A 22030-nucleotide genomic window follows, 5' to 3' on the forward strand; every position below is an offset into this window, starting at 1 on the left:
CTGAAGTAAATATTTGTTAACCATTCTAAATACAGCAAAATAAACACAGTGTGGCTTGATAATATAGTTGCAAGCTCTATTTTTTTTTTATCCCAAAGCTATAACACACAATCACAACATATTTCTTGTTCCAGCATTGTATATTAATTGTTGGATTATGTAATTTACTGTTGCTAATTCAATTGTTCTAAGCTATTGTGCTGATCACTGAAGTGTAGAGGATATCAGCTATAAAATTACCGTACCACAAAGTATTTTGCAGTTGATGTTATAATTAAGTAAAAGCCTTTGGTAATGTCAGCATCTCAGCCACATAAAATAACAGAGGGATCCACTGATACTGAGACAGAGAGGAAAGGTTAATGTAGAATTAGTGTCTACAGACCTACAAACTTCACATGACCTTCAGGTTAGCTCTGATTCAGTGGATAGGTTTGGGGTTTGCGAGATGCCAGAATTGAGTTTCTGACTATTGCGTAGAATGCTTACCTTTCAAAAGTTGAGTTCAGCTTCTTGATTCAATGATCTCTTAAAGCTGCAGAATGCAAAGACATTGTGGAAGTCTTTTACACTTTATACATCGAGGCAGTTACATGACTGTGCATCGGTGAAAAAACAGCCTTCAAGCTGGTCTGGTAGTAAGAAACTTGACTGACTTTAAAAAAAATAATGACCTCAAGTAATGAGTGAATTTATAGGGGAGTGGCGCCCTTGTGGTTAGGGCATAGGACATGGAAACTGAGGGCCTGACAACCTGAGGTTGTGAGTTTAAGCCCCACTCACACAGACTGCCACTCTGGGTCTCTGAGCAAGACCCCTAACCCCTGGGAGCTGCACAGTGGCAGCCCAGAGCTCCCCAAAGGGGAGGGGTTTAACGCAGAGTTGATTTCTCTATTGTGAAATCAATAAAGTTACATTTATTAAGTTATGGAGCACCTTCAGGATGAATTAAGAGTGAGAACTGCGAGCCAGGTTATTCCATCCAACATCAGTCCTGGGCTACTATAACGAATTTTTGAAAGAATAATCAAAGAATCCCATAAACTATTCTATACATTGTGAAATACTTTCCAAGATGATCGATAAAGTTGGTATGTATTCAGAGGATGTGCATAGACTGCATATTAAATCTCATGAAAGTTCCTATGTGTGTAAATGTCTTAGTGCGTATCTAGAAAGCCAAAGCGATCAAGAAGATAACCTTTGTATTCTTTATTTGTTCGTGCATTCACAGAATCTCAAGAGTTATATTAATAAACATTTTATTGAGCATCCATATCAGCATGAAACATACAAACGTATTTATATCTCTATGAAATTAGGCTTTGACCTTAAATCGAGGAAAGATCCGACACGTTAGTGAAACACTGCATAAAGATGCAATCTTCCCTAATGTTTGTAATGGATAGACAGCTGATGTGCATAAAAACATGATGAACAGGATGTCACACTAAAACACTCAGACCTTTATCCTGATTCAATTAGGTCACTTCTTCAAGTAGGTTTATAAAAGATTTCCTCAGAAAGCATGTAAGGCTGGAAGACTCAGGCACACTACACCTGATTGTTCTTACCATTGTCTAAGTTGATGGAGTGAGCATCCAAGTTAAAAAAACAAAAAATTACCCATTCTAAAACATCTAATAAATAAAAACAATTAAATCATCTAACTATTGTATTTTAAATATTGCTGTCATATTAAAATATCAAAGATACAGCTAGTCTGATTTGTTGAACAGTGGCTGCACTATGACAACAGATGTGCGATTCAAATTGCATATTATATAGTTTGGCAGAAGCTTATGTAGCTTAAACACTGCGATAAAACATCCTTGTGAAGCAGGAGGAGTGCTCAAAGAAACACCGGCTGCTCCTGTCCTGTTAGCAGTCGATACGTTGAAGCAGGCATCGTCTTCAAATGAATCTGTCAAGAAACGGGAAAATTCACTGAATTTTTACAATATCCCAGATGTCCAGATCCGTTATGTAGCGCTATATTCATGCGGACCGTTTCACCTGAGCTTTTAATGGACACTGACCTCTCCAACCGCATTTGTCAGGATCTGGATGATCTTGTCATGGGAAGTAGCAACAACACTTTGCCCATTGATTTCAATGATGCGGTGTCCAACACGGATCCCCCCTCTCTCTGCGATACCCCCTCTCATCAGACTGCAAATCTGCAAACATTTGACAAAAGTTGTAAGATTTCCTAAGAACAAAAGGAACCGTAAAGGAAAGAGTAAATGCTTTATCTGTTCCCAATCGTCTACTGCTCCACAAAAGAGAGCAACAAAAAGTTGTATAGACCAGGATATAAAAAAAAAATTTGCAAAATGACTTACAATGCCATCGTCCACGCTGAAGCCAAGCTGATACTTGGGATCGGGTCTCTTTATGATCGCCATGGTGACTGGAGGGCAGTGGACGATGCTGAGCTTCACATACTTTTGGCTCTTAAGGTCCTAGTTAAAAAGAAAATAATTTATAATAATAATACATGTAATATACAATAAATCTAATCTATGTGCTAAATATTCTTTGCTAATGGCAATAAATATAGAAAGAAATGAAAACAGAATAAAAAAGGAAGAACAAATCACTGCTAACAGTGTTTAAATACTGCTGTTAGACTCTCCAATAGGCAAACATGCTCTGGGTGGCAAGTCAGACAAGAAGCCTTTATAAAGACTAAATAATTAATCAACAGAGTACTGCAGAGCCGGGACCTCCCACTGGATGAAGCCCTGGGGTTGAGATTTGTCAAGGAAATGCCTGGTGGTCGGTTCATCTTCCTAGGAACTATCCAGGCCAGGCATGGATATAGCCCATCCTCAGGGATTCCATCAATTTACTGGGGGGGGTTCAACACCCATGTGATATGTGGAGAGGTGTGGGCAGGAGGAATAGACCCACAGCTCTGAACTCGAGTAGCATTTCATTACTGGACTTCTGTGCAAGTCATAGATTGTCTATAATAAAGACAATGTTCAAGCATGAGGATGTCCATCAGTACACTTTACACCAGGACACCGTAGACCGGAGGTTGATGATCGATCGACATTGTAATCATATCTTCTGACGGTCAGACATATGCCTTGGCGACTCGGGTGAAGAGAGGGGTGGAGCTGTCCACTGATCACCACCTGGTGGAAATACGCTGGAGAAGGAGTTCGAAAGACTGGGCAGGCCCATCTAAGTAGTGAGGTCTGCTGTTGGAGCGTCCGGAAAGGGACGTATTAAACTCCCTTCTCTGAGAGGGGAGGCAGAGCTTCACTAACACCATTTTTAGTGGGATTGGGGAGCAGCTAACTCTGATTGAAGACATTGTTGGTTAGAGGAAGAAATACTTTGAGGATCTCCCAAAGTAGAATGGCAGCTTGGGGTTGGACTTTTTCCATCACCCAGGCCTCAGTCATTTGGCAGGTCAAAACTCTTGGCTTTGGAGGTGGATGAAATTTGTCCTAACTGGCTCATTGATTTGACAACCCTAAGCCTAACTACACAGGAGTAGGAACGCCCACACAGTCCTAGTTATGTGTCAGTGCATGAGATGACCCAGGACACACTGGAGGGACAACGTCTCTTGGCTTCTCCTTGAACAGCTCGGCTTCCAATAAAGGAGCTGCAAGAGGTTTCTGGAGAGAGGAAAATCTAAGAGTCTCTGCTGAGACTAATGCCCCTCCCCAACCCGTTCCAGGATAGAGTGGAGATGGTAAGTGGTAAGTACAACTACCAGTATGATAAAATATTAGATTTTTCTCTCAAACTGAGGTCTAAATTTGTCTTTAAGATGAAAGACAAGACTCGATATACACATTCATTCTCGACTCAAAGCAGAACCTATTACCAAATCAAGAATATTTGCATGACAGTGCCACCTAGAGCACTGATGAAACAAGGACAGGTAGAAAAGAAACCATTAGAGCAACTTTTCTTTTTTATAAATGTTGCATTAAAAAGCCAAGTTACTCCTCATGACCAGCTTGGGTCTAGGTCTATTCTTACCCGGAGGATGTTTTGGCAGGTGGTGATGGGCAGACCCACTAAGCTGGTTCCATTGACAGACATGATGCGATCACCAATGCTGAGCTCACCACAGCGCTCCGCTGGACCCCCATGGAGAAGGTTGGCCACCACCACGGTGGGCAGGATGGAGCCCCAACCCGACTCCACCACGGCCAGCCCCAGGATCTCGCCAGCAGCCTTAGTGATAGCTATCTGAACCACAAACACACACATTTGATCACTATTAACAATGAACATTTACAATCAAAATGATTTCACCTAAATATATTGTTTTTCACCCCCAAACTGTGATCTGCCATAGCAGCATATTCATATTTCATGTACTTTAAGCTACAAGTGGGACTCACAGGGGATGCAGCTTTTAAATCATCTGTTATTTAGCAGAGTCACTAATTTTAGATGTGACATCATAACACCCACTGTGTGTCCAGTAAAATGATTCAACGTCACCTTTTTGCCACCATCTTAGCAATAAATGACTAAATTATGTTTTATTTCCCTGCTTCTTCAGGGCTAACTGGCCCCGATTTCGCCAATACTGGAGTATTTGTATCCCAGTTCAAACTAAACTGGGATATCACTTTATTATTTCATAGGTTATTGGTTTCAGTTTTATTATTTCTATATAGTCACTAATTATTTTTGTTTAATCGTTTTTCTCATTATTTCCATTTTTATCTAATAGTTGGGATGGGTGACATTAGTTTGGTTAAAGAGTTTCTTGAGTTAATTATTTTGAAGTTCAGTTTCCTTTTTTTCGTTGTATCTTGTTGAGAGTTTTTTCCTTGTTTTTATCCTGTATACATCTGCAATATTTACTACTGAGAATGCAAGTTCTAGATGTATTTCTCCATGTGTGGCTCTATATCACCACACCTCACCAGGCAGGTTTTTATAAGACAATATGCAACAGCCTGAAGGCTGCTTGCTTGTTGTTCCCTAATAATCTGGCGGTGACCCTCTTTGCTGGATTTCATTAATATCACTATATTTTTTATTAACCTTTGTCTTTTAATAATTATTCATATCCAATCAAACCTATTTTTTCACAAAATATTAAAGATTCAATTATAATACATTTAGAATATTGTTTCAAGACATTAAACAAAAAACTAAATTAAAAGATGATAAACGGGTAAAAAATAAACAGGAATGAACTATGAAACAAAAGTTTTTATAACTTAGAAGCCATATTTACTTTAAATACAAAGATTACCACCTTCCCTTTAATTGATAAATGACAGTATTTTATGATTTTAAATTCATATTGTCAGCATTCACGGCAGCTTTCTGAAGGATTATGTTGTAATCCACAAACTGCAGTTTGTTCTTATTGGCATTATATGTGATTGACCAACACAAAGCAGTGCATAATATGCAAATGGAAAACCTGGAAAAGAGCAATAATCAAAAAGGCTGTTGGTAACATTGGAGGAGCTGCACTGATTTAATAGAAAAATCTCTTGATAAAGGTCAACCATAGGTCCTATAATAATGTCAAAAATTCACTAAAATCTAGAATTTAATTCCTACAACTGAGAGAGAAATAATTCTGACAGATAAATGAATTCTACTTAAATCTAACAATATAGCTTGTTTATTAACCCAATCAATGCAATTTGTTACCAAAATACATGAATTCTTTAAACAAGTAAAAGTTAAAAAATGGGTCAATATAGATTAAGTCGGATCATAAAGCTTTAATTATTTCACTCACCTCTCGAAGGTTCTGAGAGTCTGAGAAGTGGGCCAGGTCTCCGTTGTAGAGTTCTTGGCTATCCAGGTAGTTGCTGTATTCGCCCGGTTTCAGATCGCTTGCCTTGATGCCATTGGTCTGAAGGAACTGCTGGTAGGCCACTCCAAAAGCCTGTCCAATCGCCTGAGCTATGACCTGAGCCTGTAAGAGGAGGCGGGAAGAAAGAGGCAAATGAGGACCAAAGCAGGTCCAATGTTTATACGTCCAAGAAGATGGTAGATCAGTGAAGAATAAAATCCCTTTAACACTCAAATGTCATTAAAAACACAGTCAAGCCCAAACACTTCCCTTCTAGAACTGAAAGAAACAAAAACTTCAACAAACTTTTCAGGTAAAATGTGAAATAAATGACAGAAGCCATTTTTCCAGGGGGTCTTAAAATTCCCACAGCTACTATCTTGCTGACAGAAATTAATTGTTTCCATTTATGGGAAAATAGGACAAGAGCCAGAACATTTGATTCTCAGAGGAACAAAAACTGAGCTTCACTGTGCAGAGCAGGAGCTGCTATACAATACCTGCATACAATGTTCTGCTAAATCTTACAAACGAGTAACATATCTGTTTAAACAACTGGATAGACTCACGTCCTCAGAGGAGAAGACATGGCAGATCATCAGGCACTTCTTTTGAGATGAAGCGTGAGACGCAGCCTCCCCATCCTGTCCTTTAAGTTTCCTCCGTGCCATTAGGACCACAATGTCCCCAATGTCTGCTATGTAAGAAATCGTCTGCAGAGAGTGATCCATCATAGCTTCCTAAGAGGAAACAAAACATGAGTTGGGCCTGACCCGAGTATCAGTCAACTATTTATCAAGGTACTCTTATCAGAGGTCAGCTACGTTTAGAACCCTGCGAGCAGGTTCTAACTTTAGCCCATGCAAACAAAATTTGTTTAGATCCAAAAACACACTTTAGAAACAGTATAGCCTAATTTTACAATATAGGATATGTGCTTTGATTCTCCATTGGAAAAAAAAACTAAATTGGATTATTGTTTTTATGTTTGAATAATAAAAGACTAAAATATTTTTTAATAGATTGTTCAAATATTAAAGAAATGGACATCCAAAAAAAACATGCAGATCACAACATAAACACAAAAAAGCTCCTTAAAGGAATAGTACACCCAAAACATGATTAGCCTTCATTTTCTACTCACCCCCATGCTGAACAACACTCTGGAGTACTTTTTTGATATCTCAAATGCATCTGGAGATCTGGGAGGCTTCTTGCTGTCTGCTGACATTCAAATAATGGAGGTCTATGGTGACTGAGACAGAAAGGTCCATAAAAGTCCACAAAAAACGTGTCAATATTCCTCCATACTGCTCGTCCAATGTATTCCAAGTGTCCTGAGTGGGTAGCATCCAGAATTTACTCGAAACGAAGTCATTTAGAATGTTTTTAGAGCATAAACAGTAGTGTATAGGATTTCCTGAAAGCGCGCACATGCGCGTTCACGACGCTACGGAAGCCGGCAGACCAAACCAGCGCATTCAGCTTGGCAAAGAACTCATGCTCTTCCTCAACACTGAAGTCCTCAGACATATTTCTTTCGTTGTTTCTTTCTTTGCACAGGTAAACAGCACATTTCTTCTACGCTTGCATTATTGGCAGAGCAGACGCTGAATGCGCACTTTCATCTGGTTTGGTCTGCCGGCTTCCGTAGGCTCGTGAACGCGCATGTGCGCGATTTCAGGAAATCCTATACACTACTGTTTATGCTCTAAAAACATTCTAAATGACTTCGTTTCGAGTAAATTCTGGATGCTACCCACTCAGGACACTTGGAAAACATTGGACGAGCAGTATGGAGGAATATTGACACGTTTTTTGTGGACTTTTATGGACCTTTCTGTCTCGGTCACCATAGACCTCCATTATTTGAATGTCAGCAGACAGCAAGAAGCCTCCCAGATCTCCAGATGCATTTGAGATATCAAAAAAGTACTCCAGAGTGTTGTTCAGCATGGGGGTGAGTAGAAAATGAAGGCTAATCATGTTTTGGGTGTACTGTTCCTTTAAAATGTTAGGGTAAAACCAGTTTTAAGGCCAGCATTAATTTATTATCTTTGCACTTTTAAATAAATGCTCAGACCGCCATCATTGTTTTCCAATAGCCACTCACAGCTGTAGAACCGTTGGCTGTAGATCCCCATCTTAGACCAATATGTTTCTGATGTTTAGTTCAGGTCTAGGTTATTACAAGGCCTGTGAATTTGGTTACACAGATGGTAGCTCCTATCAAGGCTGCGTTTATTCCTGTGGCTTTTTCATCTACTGGTACCATTCCACTCAACGTTTCATTAAGATTGTTGGATACAGCACATCAGGAACAGCAAGCATTTTCAGAAACATCCTTATTATGGCGACCATGACTGTCTGCGGCACAGGTGCCTCTTAAGCCGTCACCCCCGTAAATATGACGGCCATATCATATGACTTCTGTCTGAGTGCTTTCTCAATTGATTGTATGCAATGTTTCTGAGAAACATTTAATGTAGATCAAAATCATAACTAATAATAAAAAAAGTTGATTTACGTCCCATCTAGACAACAAATCTACAGGTGCTGGTCATAAAATTAGAATATCATGAAAAAGTAGATTGATTTCAGTAATTCCATTTAAAAAGTGAAACTTGTATATTATATTCATACATTACATACAAACTCATATATTTCAGATGTTTATTTTGTTTAATTTTGATGATTACAAATGACAACAAATGAAAATCTCAAATTCATCATATCAGAAAATTAGAATATTGTGAAAAGGTTCAAAATTGATGGCCCCTGGTGCCACACTCTAATCAGCTAATTAACTCAAACCACCTGCAAAAGCCTTTAAATGGTCTTTCAGTCTAGTTCTATAGGCTACACAATCATGGGGAAGACTGCTGACTTGACAGTTGTCCAAAAGACGACCATCGACACCTTGCACAAGGAGGGCAAGACACAAAAGGTCATCGCTAAAGAGGCTGGCTGTTCACAGAGCTCAGTGTCCAAGCACATTAATAGAGAGGCGAAGGGAAGGAAAAGATGTGGTCGAAAAAAGTGTACAAGCAAGAGAGATAACCGCACCCTGGAGAGGATTGTGAAACAAAACCCATTCAAAAATGTGGGGGAGATTCACAAAGAGTGGACTGCAGCTGGAGTGAGTGCTTCAAGAACCACCACACACAGACGTATGAAAGACATGGGTTTCTGCTGTCGCATTCCTTGTGTCAAGCCACTCTTGAACCACAGACAGCGTCAGAAGCGTCTTGCCTGGGCTAAAGAGAAACAGGACTGGACTGCTGGTGAGTGGTCCAAAGTCATGTTCTCTGATGAAAGTAAATTTTGCATTTCCTTTGGAAATCAAGGTCCCAGAGTCTGGAGGAAAAGAAGAGAGGCACTTCATCCACGTTGCTTGAAGTCCAGTGTAAAGTTTCCACAGTCAGTGATGGTTTGGGGTGCCATGTCATCTGCTGGTGTTGGTCCATTGTGTTTTCTGAGGTCCAGGGTCAACGCAGCCACATACCAGGAAGTTTTAGAGCACTTCATGCTTCCTGCAGCTGACCAACTTTTTGGAGATGCAGATTTCATTTTCCAACAGGACTTGGCACCTGCACACAGTGCCAAAGCTACCAGTACCTGGTTGAAGGACCATGGTATCCCTGTTCTTAATTGGCCAGCAAACTCTCCTGACCTTAACCCCATAGAAAATCTATGGGGTATTGTGAAGAAGAAGATGCAATACACCAGACCCAACAATTCAGAAGAGCTAAAAGCCACTATTAGAGCAACCTGGGCTATCATAACACCTGAGCAGTGCCACAGACTGATCGACTCCATGCCACGCCGCATTGCTGCAGTAATACAGGCCAAAGGAGGCCCAACTAAATACTGAGTGCTGTACATGCTCATACTTTTCATGTTCATACTTTTCAGTTGGCCAACATTTCTATAAATCCTTTGTTTTTATTGGTCTTCAGTAATATTCTAATTTTCTGATATGATGAATTTGAGATTTTCATTTGTTGTCATTTGTAATCATCAAAATTAAACAAAATAAACATCTGAAATATATGAGTTTGTATGTAATGTATGAATATAATATACAAGTTTCACTTTTTAAATGGAATTACTGAAATCAATCTACTTTTTCATGATATTCTAATTTTATGACCAGCACCTGTATATAATACAAATATCATTTTTTCAATTACATATATTAAATAAATTAGCGTTTTTAAGGTCTTTTAAAGTACTGAGCTTAACCTTTCTAGAGAAGGTGAAAACTAAGAGAAGAAAAAGTTGACGCCTGTAGTCATAAACCTCCATACCTGTGTGTCAGCTGTGAGCACTTTGATTCGTTTAGTGGAGATGAACAGATCCACTTCAGTCATTGGCTGAGACTCTCCCTCTGGAGCCTACAAGCAAATACAACACAATATAATCCGGAACCATCAAAATTGGTCCGATTATCACTGTAAACCCATTCATTTGTAATAGGCCACACAAGAGGGATCTAAAACAACACCAAGTAAAATGATTTTCATCGTTTTGTTGCTTTTTTTATCCACTAACCTTTATCCTATCAACAGCCTCCTGAGCCTGGGTCATGCGAGCGTTTGTGGAAGGGTTCCTGTCTGATTTGATCTGAGTGGAGCCCAGGTACTTGGCACCAAAGATGACTCCGTCCAACAGGTCCTCTGGGTCACAAGGACCAGGCACTTAAAAAAAAAAAAAAAAAGGTCGAACTTCATATGATAAACTATTCAGAACACTATTAAGATCTTGAAAATGTAAGAACAAAAGTAAGTTAATTCACCATCTTTATATGAGGGGCTGTCATCAGCAGCCTGTAAAAGATCAAATTAGATTCACTTTAACATCACAAGTCTGATGGTTGTGAGCATCAAATTAAAGATCGTCTTTGAAGCAGAGAATTTACCAGATCAATGAAATTAGATATTAAACATGCAAACAGTTCTTTTAATTATCCCAAGGTTGAGAATCATTTACTAATTAAAGTATTTTTTACATAACACACAAAAACACATGGGAAAAGGGGTTAATCTATGGGCAATAACTGATTGATTGTTTGTTTTACAGTCATTTTTACACTAACCTCTTCACCATCTGCTCCTGACTCCTCCTCTGGGGGCTCCTCTCCAACCTTCATCCATACAGGCTCAGGGTATTCATCGTCAGGCAGAGATGTGATTGAGTCTTCTCTGTGCCGCTGGCAACTGGAGCTCTGCCTCCAGCATCTCGGAGAGTCCGCCTGGTCATAAGAAACTGGGAGTACACTGTCCCTCTGACCAAAGTGGGGCTGGAGGGAAGGATGGGATGCAGAAGTGATGGCTGTGCACTGCAGCAGTCCAAGCAGATCTCTATGGTGGCTTTCAGAGAAAAGCAGTCCTGTTGCTTCAGTGTTATTCGTTAGCATGGAGTGGCGGCAGACTTCCTGCTCAGACAGGCTGGAATAGTGACAGCCATGGGGTTCTTTGTCCATCATCTGAAGCTGGCTGAGCAAAGCCTGAATATGGCTGTGATCCTCATCACCTGATTTCCTATTGGAATCCTTAGTCTCTTCTTCACCAACCTCCTTCTCAATATCTCTTAGAATCTCATGGGTCATTTCCTCTCCAGTGGGAACACCCCCAGCTTCTTCTTTAACTTCTAAATCCTGACATGAATCTGCTGCATTTCCTAGAAGCACCTGTTGGTACGACTGGACTGCGGTCAACGAGTCTCCCCCAATCAACGGGGGAGATCCTGAGTCTTCAGGACTGGTCAAATCCAGAAGTTCAGCAGAGGGGGGATCTCTGGGGTCTTCCAGATCATGAGCAGAAGCTGCCTCACTGGAAGAGTCCGACCTCCAGTCCAGAGGAGGAGGCTCAATCAGACTGTAGACATCAAGATCCTTCACCCCTGGAGGCCCACCAACTTCCCCTCCTGAGGCTCCAGGAATAACAGTGTCGGAATCAGACATTGGGGCACCTGCATACGAACATGCAGGCTGATCAGCCAGGAAGCAGTCAGAGTCCATCTTGTTTCACGGAGAGGATGGCATAACAGAGCAGAATCCTGGCCCGATCACAATGTGCCAGAATTATCTGGAAGGGTCCCTGGAAAGCAATATTTAGTTTATTTCAAGGTAAGTTTACCCCACATACTATGGTAAATATGTCATTACATTTACATTAAATGTTGTAAAGGGAAAAACTGAAGATGTATGTTTGTGTACATTTTTAATTGAAATACTGCAATAACCTAAATCAGTATTCTATCTAAATGAACCTGTATAACATTTGTTATAGAACAGCATTACTATCTGTAGCTGTTACCTGTTTGGGTCTATAGGTAATGGCTATGAAAGTAACCAATAATCAATGGCTTCACTGTAAAATCACAACTAAATAAACACTGTAGGTCTGTGATAAAACATATTTTATATTTGTAAAGAAAACTTAAAATAAGTTCATTAAAAACAAGCAATAAATGGTGATTTTAAATCTACAACCAGCCCAATGTTAGCCAATTAGCAGTTTAACTAGCTCCAAGCTAACTCTTTCGTTTTTGCAGTATTTGTCAGAGGTTGAACTAAAGAGCTAAAAGCGCTTTAAGCACTTTAAACTGTTATAAAGGCGGATTCTCACCGAATGCTGAAAATATTTCCTCTTTTCTTCTGATAGAGACAACTTTGGCTGCCACGACAGAAGAGTTGACGTGTTTAGGAATTTGAACCCTCTCTAAAACTTCTTTTAAGATTTTTTTCGTCATACTATTAACGCAAGCGATAAAAAGGGCGATTTAACGGAGAAAGTGCGCATTATACTTTAATGGGGTGAACCTATTTGACTTTTTCAAGCTAGTGCTGCTGTCGAGTTACTGCTTTTATTTATTGGCTGCCACTCGTCATGTGGCGTTCAATTACCCCCCGTAAATCCCGGAATCATCCTTACAAATTCGGTCTCCTTACACATTTTTTACATGTATGGAAGGAAATTTTCATAGAAAACCACACAGATTTGTTTATTTATTTTAAAAAAAATCTAACAAAATACATAAACTGTATTTTAGCGTTTATTTTACTGCAGACAGCCTTTTTATTACCGAGTTCTTTTAAAAGCAACAGTCGCATACGTCAGCTTCCCTGCTTACCAGCCCCGATTAATCGAGCGTATAAATCTCGATTAGGAAAGTCAGAATATTTTTTTTTATTGCTGTTTCTAGTTTATTTTGTTTGTTTGTTTTATGTTTTGTTCGTTTGTCTGTGTATGTGTTTATTTTAAATAATCCATATCTTTTGGGAAAATGTAAAAATTATAAAATACTGCAGCTTTTCTTCAGTTGGAATAATTTAGTTACTAGCCTTTACCACATACTTTCAGCTTTTCAACAATGTAACATCCAACTTGTGTTTATTATCTTAGGTGTTTGTGCTTTTATATTTTCTCATTAGTTATTCCAATTATCTTAGGAAAACTGGAAAACCACAATTCATTTGGGTCTTTGAATGCTTAACTATATTCAATTAATGACAAATAACTGGGTATACAGTAACAATTAACTTTATAAAATCACAGTTAAAATTGTATAAATTAAAGTCCAATATAGCTTTTCCCCAAGTCACAAAATATGAACAAAGAAAATAAAAACTGATCCATTCAGAAAACAGTGATTTCAGCTTTGGGTTAAAAAGAAATCAAATAAACTGTTGCACCATTTTAAAAGATTCAAAAGCAACACGAAATAGTTATTCAAGGTCCTTTGCAGGTTCTTCTGTAAAAAAATAACTTTAAATTTTATTTTAAATTAACTTAAAAAGTCACAGAAAATGTCTGAAATCCACACAATCTTATTTTGTTCAATACATGTGTATAAAATCCAAACCATTGCTTCAAACTGTTTGCTGCTTATAATGTCTGAAGCATTACTATACAGCTGTTAAAATGTTTTTGCTACTTTAGACGTTTCTTTTTTTCCTTTTACTCAAAAATGAAATGTTTAATCTCTTCGAACTAATGTCATCGCCGTCAGAGAAATAAAATCTGGAACAAAAGCAAAAAAAAAAAAATTCAGATCATGTTTTAATTTATTATTTAATTAATTTAAGAGGGGAAAACTTTATCAAAAATATGTATCTATGTATAAAATCCCCGCTTCCTCTGCTAAATCAGATATTTTCATAAACCAAGTTAACTGAAATCCAGTTTTATCTAGTCGTCAGTGCAACTAAACCTCTAGATCCAATGAATAACAGAATCTTTCTGACAACATGAAGCAGACTGACGCATCTAAAGAAACCTAGGAACAGAAACTATGAATATCTGGAAGATAATACACAGCATCTTGGTCTGCGTTATCATAAATTTGTTTCTCAGTCCTGCTAAGTGTTGTTAAGTAGTGGAATATTCACCTCATCAGATCTCTGTTGGTCTCCATCCATTTAGGATGTAAAGTTGTGCAAGAAACATTCTGATGACAGAGGTAGATCTTCCCACCCGTTGAAAACACATCCATTGAGTCACAAATGGGAGGGAGCGCTATCACAGATCCTTCCTCCCAGCAGCTGTTAGACTCTATAACTACCACGGTTCCCAAACAACCTCAACAACTTGTTACATTCATGCTGATTTTGCACAGTTTCTGTCTTAGTCAGTTAAATAACATGCTGCTGTCATTTTGCACATCTATGATGTTGCTGCTATTTTTAAATATCCATTTCTGTAAAAATGTCCATAGCTGTACATTGGATATTTATTCTCCAGGTGCATAGTATTTATATTGTTAAAACAATTTACAGTACAGTATTTAATTAATTTTTTAACTCTTCGCTGTAATTATTCTTATACATTTTCTAAGGTCAACATTTGTGTGACCATTTTTCCTATAATCTTTTTGCAGCCTTATTACCAGAGTTTCTATTCTATTCTATTCTACTCTATTCTATTCTATTCCAAATGAAACCAACACAACATTTAAAACAAGGTTAAGATAAATATCAAGAATTTAATAAGAAGAAAAAGGACAGAAATCAAATCCATCTGAGAGCCCCACGGTCAAACTCACTGCTGACCCCAAACAAGCAAAAGTCTGTCAGATGATTCCAAAGGGGTTTAAAACCTAAAATAATTACATTTTTACAGTTAAAAATTATAGAATCACAGTTTTTTTTGTATTTCCTCAGGTTTTCTGTGTCTTATTAAAATGTGCTTAATTGCCTAAAACATTAAAGTGCAATCTTTTCATATTTACAGTTAATTCTGCAATTCAAGGAGTGAAATATTTTTCACTCACCTCTCCTAAAGTCCAACATGTAGCTGTATATTTAATAGTCTTCTACGATAAGCTTTAACCTTAACACTGAAATTAACTTGTCATGTAGGTGGATTTAAGTTTGCATTGCAAACAATAAAACAATTCTATTCATCATATTCTAAGATAAGAAGATATAGACAGAGTGTCTCCCGTCGGCAAAATGCTGAAATGGCACGAAAAGATGATGAAACAATGATTGAACCATTATCAGTTAATGATTTAAAAATGTTTCTAAATTGATAAAACTGCTTTAAAAAGAAGATTTTCTAAATGTTATTTTCACATAACCAACATTTCAAATTGCATTTAAGCAAAGGTTAATCTCAGAATGTTAAAAATATTTCTGAAAGATAGCAGAGGGATTTATTCACCTACAGAGACCGATCCAGAAGTCTGCAGCTTTAGTAGTCCATTGAGACAGAAATTAAAAATCTAAATAGATACTCTGATCTGATCAAAAACCTGCAAGGATTCGTAAGCCGCCTCCTCCTCATTGTGAAGACGACACTGTGCTGTCTGACAGCTCATTGCTGCTGCTATTCATCTGAATCAAACCTATCAGAGAGGAGGTGGTGCCCAGTAAGCCCACCAGCCAGCTGGGGAACCGTTCTGCCCAAAGAAAGCCTGGTGGCAACCAGTGAACGGCATTACAGAGATCGGCCATGCTGCTGAGGATGGAGAGCAGCTCCCTTCGTATCTGCCTGTGGAGGTGAGACCGTCTGCAGGAAAGAAAACACTGATTTAATGGGATTAATGGCTGAAGGGGCTGGAAATTTACTGAATTATATTTTAAAATAACCAAACTAAGAAAGGTTAACAGACCAATACAACAACACCAGATAACAGTCACTCAGATTGTATATATAAGCAGAAAAATCTAACTTTTTACCATGAAAATTCAGCTTACTTTTCTAATTTTGAACTATGTTGGTAATTGATGTGTAACTAGTTGTCTTGTGAGCTGCTGACACAATTCATTACAGCAAATAAAGTACGTTCACTCCAAGTATCTAATATGCAAAGTAAACACCTGCTGCCTCCTCCGCCCCCATCGTGTTTCTTCAGCTTCCGTCTCAGCAGCAGCAGAACGCGAAGGGATCTGAGAAATTCAAATATCAACCAAAAGTCTATTTAGCAGCATGCTTGAATCTTTTAAATATGTTTTTTTTTTTTTGTTCCAGCTCAAAATTTATTTATTTGCCGTCAAATTTTCCGGGATAATAATTCCTGTGAAAATAATTTTTTGCAGGTTTTCCAAAATCCATAATAAACAGCTTTCACTTTTCCAAAGCAAACTTCATTTGCTGGAGGTTACTGTTTATTTATCTGGAAGATGTGTTCTGCTTGAGTTTTTTCAAACTTCCACAGTGATCTTGGACTATTTTCCTCTAAAAATATAGTTACCGGTACTTTACTAAAATAGAACAGAAATTACTTACGGGTTATTCTAGACACTGGTCACTCAGTAAATTAAATGTATTCTTAAAGGTATAGCGCATGATTTCCACAAATTTCTGAAAAGACCCACCATATTGTCTTAAATAAAAAACACATGCTCAACCCTGTACCTGCTCCTGAGAGGGATCGCCTATTAAACGGTTGCAAGAGAGTGCACAAGCTCATTTCTCCTTTTGCACGCTCTGTTTAAAAGTTGCTGTTTGCATCGCTTATACAAGCTCATTTTCCAAAAGAAGATTTCAAATTTTCCACTATGTCAGACTCACCAGCGGTAAGTGAACATGGGGACGGCCTTACGTAAACATATCACCAGAATGTTTGACAATTAAGGAGGAACACTTATTTTAATGATCCACCCAGAAAAAGAAAATCCTCTACTATACCTTTAAATGAGCTGACAGAACTTTTAGGTGGCTTTCTAAAATTTCCTCTACAGATTAATATTTAGATAGATTAATTTTGTTAACTTTAAGGATACCATTCAAAGATTTCAGATTCATGTCTGAAACAAAAACATTCTAGAACCTGAACAGAAAGAACCGGTTTGTTCTCTGTTGAATTTTCTGGGACCTCCTTTGGACTTTATCCAAAATCACTTCTTACTTATGAGAACAGACATTAGTTTTTGGGGTTTTTTTTGTCTTAATCTGAGTATTTTATTTTTATTTATTTTTTTATGTATTTTTTGCTGTTTTCAAGGCTGCGCTTCAAAAAAAGGAAATTGTCTAGAGCTGTTTTTTTTTTATAACTAAATTTCTTTTTGTATACACGTATGTATACAAAATGACAAAATAAATCTGTCTGAGTCTAAGTCTAACTAAATAGTCATTTTAAAGAACATAATCAAAATGTACAATATATGCTTTTTTTCTAGAAAATATCTGGATCTTATTTGTTACTTCATATAACATATACTTCCATATTATATACGAGTACCTACCTAAAAATTACTTCCTGCTTCCTGAGACTTTCTCAGGAATAACGGGCGAAGTTTTACAGAGCTAACCTGGAACTTATTGGTCACCATCTTACTTAAAGCTGATCTTATGAAATAGTAAGATTCATGAAAGTACCATGTAAGTCCAGCAAATATAAGCATGTTAAGTTATCTTAAAGTAACCTTAAAGCTGCTAGCTGTTATATAAGGAGTTTATTCCAAAGTACTTTTAAAGTAATTAATTACTTATTTTCCTTCTAATGTAGAGTAAATATATCGGTAAACTGTTGGCTCGATTCCAGCAGGAGTTTGGTGAACTGCAGCCACGAGACCTTCCGCATTTTGTACATGATGAGGCATTACAGGTAATTGACAGCAGATTTGGAAATCTGCTACAACTATGAGAATTGCTATTTTCTTAAATTGGTTTTAATCTATAGAAGTAACATAGGAAGAAATGAAAAATAAGTTAATAAAAAACAAAGTACATAGTCTAAAAAAAAAGCTTTAAAATAACAAACATGGTATTGGGATGTTTACATTTAAAAGATAATATCTTCAGTGGAAGAAAATGAAATTAATTAAATCATTAATCTTGGTGGAATTTTTAGAAATAAGTCAGTGTGGACAAAAGAAGAGAGAGTCAGTGCAGATAAAACATCAATCAGAGATGTGGCCTAATCTGAGTCCAGATGTTCTCACCTGAGGATCCCCAGCAGCAGCGAGGTTCCCCACAGCACCGTACTAAACAACCACCACTTATCAGACTTCACTTTGATGAGCCCAGCGTCCGCAGCCCAGGCGATATGCTCACAAGGATAGTAAAGCTGGTCAGCCACATTGGTCAGCACCGATATCCAGCGAATGGCCGCATCCTCCTCCTGAAACAACAAAATAAATTAAAATCTGTTCAGTATTTAAGGAAATGTTATAAATATAGTTGTTTTTTAGTGATCACCGAAGCCCCTAGTCCGTAGCTGTGGGAGTACGCCAGCATAGAGAGATCATCAAACAGCCTCAAAACTGTCCTGCAGTGGCTGAGCTGAGCAGAAAACAGCAGTAAACGTTTCCCCAGTTGCTGAGACGACGCATCTGCTACTGCTTTCCGGGTGAGAACACCTCCCACCAGCTGGGAGCCATAGCAGACAGTCCTGATCTGTAGAAAAAATGGATGAGAGTCACTGCACAAAAAATGCGACCAGATCTATACAATAAGGAAAATTTAATAAATTTTTGCAACAATTGCATCTGTAGATGCCTATTCATCTAAAGATCCTTAACTAGATTAGAGATTTGCAGATATTCCCTGAAGAATGTTAGTCAAAACCGAGAAAAGGAAAAAAACTGACTGAAAATGGTAACTGTTTCACACATGAGGGAGCTAACCAGCATGAACAACCAGTTTCAGGTCAAGTCACAGCAACGCTATGGGCTTTATGTCCAAATTTCTGCCGTTTAAACTTCATTTAGTTTCGCTTTTTTCACCCATTAAGGGATGAACTGACTGCTATGCTTTGGATCGTTAAATGTGGCTATGGATCATAGCCTAGTCTTTATAGCATAGTCTTTTTGCTTAAGGGTTTTTCTGGTAGAAAACAGTATAACAACAACAGGTTGTCTGAGTCCTGAAGCAACAAAGCAGCCCCAGACCATGTCACTACCACCACCGTGTTTGGCTATTGGTGTAAAACTCTCATTTTGAAATACTGCTTGTTTTTAACCAGGTGTTCCTGAAAACCTGATCATAACTGTAGCAGGTAAGGCCCTCAGTGCAGCAGATGCTGTTCTGGCCTACTTCATCTGCTCAGACGGGTTCTGTTTAACTGGTTGTCTGATAACCAGTGAGGGAAGTGAGATCTTTGCTGTCTAGAAACGTTATCAGGCTGGTTCAAATAGCAAAACAAAACCCTTCAATAAAAATAAACCTTGCTTTATTGTAATTCAAACATTTTTGATGATCTCAGTTTGCCTACGAAAATGATGCATGTCATTGTAATTTGTATTTGTAGCCTAATTACTATGATATCAATTTATTTATCCCTTTATTATTTATGTTTAGTAATATTCTACACCAAAGGTATTGAGTTTGACTCTAATCCAGATTATGTTCTTCAGCCCATTTTATTTAAGGGGATAGAAAAAAAGGTGTAAAAGGCTCAAGGGATAAAGTTTCTTAATTTAATCAGTTTTATCTACGTTCCAAACCTGAAATATGATAATATATGTGTTGTGGCCCAGCTTTGATGACACACACAAAAATAAATCCACAAAGGCCACAGATGCACCATGGACTAAGTAATTTATGCAGGCAAAAGAAAAAATGTTCCAGATGTACTCCTTCAGTTTTCTCAGTTTATTTCTCCTCAGGCAAGCAAACAGAAAAAGACTATCTATTGGTGTTGATATTTGTACGTGTTCTTAACAGATATGTGGCTGCTGCCTCTATTAACACCATCTGCTCAAAGTGAATACAGACCTCATACTCATCCTCCTCCATGTCCCATTCATTTATCAGCACACCCACATCTCATCCAGTTTAATTATTGAAATTATTATAAAACAGATGACTTTGATCTTCTTCTATTGCTCTTGAGTCTCCACATCTTTATCAGTTTAAATGCTGTTAAATTCCTCTGTCTTTTCTAACACATTTATCCAGCACCTTTGAAAGATCAAGGTTTCAATTTCAGTTCTTTTGTGACTTTTGCAGCCATCAAGCAGAAATCTTGTTACAAAATAACATATCTGAAAACATGGAAAAATATCCATCATAACTTTTTCCAATTTCTGCTTCTGGCTCTGGACTAAAACCTAAGTGGAAGTAAACAATGAAACAAGAGACTTTATCTGAAAGTAAGAACCCAGAGGATTGGATTAAACACTCAGTTTCAGTTTATCAGAGAGGAAAACTTAGATCTTCTATTTTTTATTTTTTATTAAGATACAACCATTTCCTTATATTAATTCAGCTGCCTGATGTAAATTTGCATCCTCTCCTGCTGGGAAGCATCCTGCCAGCTCATTGGTCAGTCTGTGCATCTGTCCTTAAACATTTCATCCATTCATGCTTCTCTGTTTATAAATATAATTCACCAAAATTAATCATAACTAACCAGAAACAAAGGAACATGACCAAATAACCAAAAAACATAATCTCATAACAGATGTCAAACAATAAAGTAAAAAAAAAAATGGCTAAATTATCCACAAAAACAAAAAAACTTTGTTAATTATTAACAAACAATAATTGGCTCCTACAATATGGTCAACTCAACCTATTGTAGTTTATAGTTAGTTCCTTGGGATGAGATACAATAAATACTTAATTCTAAAGAATAGTTACTAAAAAGCCAATTCCCTTTAACAGAAATGTAAGATGGTAAAACATTATGATCAGTAAAGACTCACAAGTTTATCTCTTCCTCTGTATGACTCCAGCAGTTGGACAAGAGACTCCACAGACATCATCCACACGACCAATAAATTAATTAATTAAACTCAGATCAATGGCCTCTAACTGTCTAACCTCCTTCAGAACATTTTAGCTCCAACTGCACATTAATGTCGCTGTCTGCACCCAGAGTGAAGCAACATTCAGAAGGACTTTGAATCGGGAAATACTTCAAACAGACCAGAGCAAACGATCTCCGATCCGCCAATCTTCTTCTTCTTCTTCTTTCTTTATATTCTTTTCTTCTTCTTTTCTATTATGGCGGATCGCAAGCAACTTTCAGGTGCACACCGCCACCTACTGTATATGAGTGTGTAGCAACATTACTTTACATCAAATTAGATTTTTTAATTTTGTATTATGTAGATAAATAAATAATACTTTCCTTAATCTGTGAAAATTCTTTATATTTCCTTAATTTCCCAATATTCCCTTAAGACTCTATTCTTGGCCTGTCCTTTCAACCATCCTTCTCAATTTCTCCCTTTCATGTTCATAAATTTTACAGGTTGTCAGTACGTGTTCTATATTTTTCTTTGTTAGATTGGCGGATTGCAAACAACTCATAGCTGCATACCGCCACCTACTGTACATGAGTGTGCAGCTCTATAGTTCTACCCACTATATTCTATTTTTTATTTTTGTGTTATGTAAAAATGAAAAAAATGCTTTATTAATAACCAAATTTTCCTCCCTATCTCCATCTGTCCCTAAAATTCCTTTAATACTCCATTATCTCCCTATTTCCATAATTAATTTCCTCATATTCTCTCTTTCAGTTGTATATTTAATGCAATCCATCAAAACATGATCCACATTTTCTTTTCTTTCACAGCCCTCACATATATCATTATTTCTCTTCACTAATACAAACAAAAACTCATTCTAGTAGGTATGTCCAGTTCTTAATCTAGTATAAATTATATCTTCCCTTCTGCTTCTTTCTCCATAATTTTTAACAATTACAGATATAAAAATAAATATATTTATATATATATATATATATATATATATATAAATATATTTATATATATATATATATATATATATATATATATATATATATATATATATATATATATAT

At 37.4% G+C, this 22030-nt stretch overlaps 2 protein-coding genes across 2 annotated transcripts; both read right to left on the bottom strand.

Moving 5' to 3' along the window:
- Positions 1 to 1197: 1197 nt before the first annotated feature.
- On the bottom strand, positions 1198 to 12711 carry si:ch73-40i7.5 (amyloid-beta A4 precursor protein-binding family A member 3). Its single transcript, XM_038308404.1, has 11 exons — positions 12436 to 12711; positions 10902 to 11904; positions 10602 to 10632; positions 10358 to 10503; positions 10114 to 10200; positions 6373 to 6543; positions 5747 to 5926; positions 4009 to 4221; positions 2346 to 2465; positions 2040 to 2180; positions 1198 to 1924 (listed from the first exon to the last, which is right to left on the bottom strand). The coding sequence occupies exons 2-11, from the start codon at positions 11823 to 11825 to the stop codon at positions 1853 to 1855; spliced, it is 2085 nt and encodes a 694-aa protein (XP_038164332.1). The 5' UTR covers positions 11826 to 11904; positions 12436 to 12711; the 3' UTR covers positions 1198 to 1852.
- A 2060-nt stretch (positions 12712 to 14771) lies between these two features.
- pex11g (peroxisomal biogenesis factor 11 gamma) lies at positions 14772 to 20960 on the bottom strand. The gene is made up of 5 exons (XM_038308391.1): positions 20904 to 20960; positions 18454 to 18651; positions 18198 to 18376; positions 16131 to 16199; positions 14772 to 15819 (listed from the first exon to the last, which is right to left on the bottom strand). The coding sequence occupies exons 1-5, from the start codon at positions 20958 to 20960 to the stop codon at positions 15591 to 15593; spliced, it is 732 nt and encodes a 243-aa protein (XP_038164319.1). The 3' UTR covers positions 14772 to 15590.
- Positions 20961 to 22030: the final 1070 nt, after the last annotated feature.

The sequence above is a fragment of the Cyprinodon tularosa genome, unplaced genomic scaffold, assembly GCF_016077235.1.
Source record: "Cyprinodon tularosa strain WSP-4 unplaced genomic scaffold, ASM1607723v1 ctg636, whole genome shotgun sequence".
Classification (NCBI taxonomy): Eukaryota; Metazoa; Chordata; class Actinopteri; order Cyprinodontiformes; family Cyprinodontidae; genus Cyprinodon; species Cyprinodon tularosa.

What these genes read in the sequence shown, in the direction of transcription:
- si:ch73-40i7.5 (XM_038308404.1), bottom strand. Translation starts at nt 11,825, where the DNA reads ATGGACTCTGACTGCTTCCTGGCTGATCAGCCTGCATGTTCGTATGCA. An exon ending in TGCTCACAGCTGACACACAG is followed by an intron (nt 6,544 to 10,113) that starts GTATGGAGGTTT and finishes GTTTCCTCTTAG; the next exon opens with GAAGCTATGATGGATCACTC. An exon ending in TCAGCGTGGACGATGGCATT is followed by an intron (nt 2,181 to 2,345) that starts GTAAGTCATTTT and finishes AAATGTTTGCAG; the next exon opens with ATTTGCAGTCTGATGAGAGG.
- pex11g (XM_038308391.1), bottom strand. Translation starts at nt 20,960, where the DNA reads ATGTCTGTGGAGTCTCTTGTCCAACTGCTGGAGTCATACAGAGGAAGA. An exon ending in ACAGAGGAAGAGATAAACTT is followed by an intron (nt 18,652 to 20,903) that starts GTGAGTCTTTAC and finishes TTTTTTCTACAG; the next exon opens with ATCAGGACTGTCTGCTATGG. An exon ending in CTGCTGCTGGGGATCCTCAG is followed by an intron (nt 16,200 to 18,197) that starts GTGAGAACATCT and finishes TGAATTTCTCAG; the next exon opens with ATCCCTTCGCGTTCTGCTGC.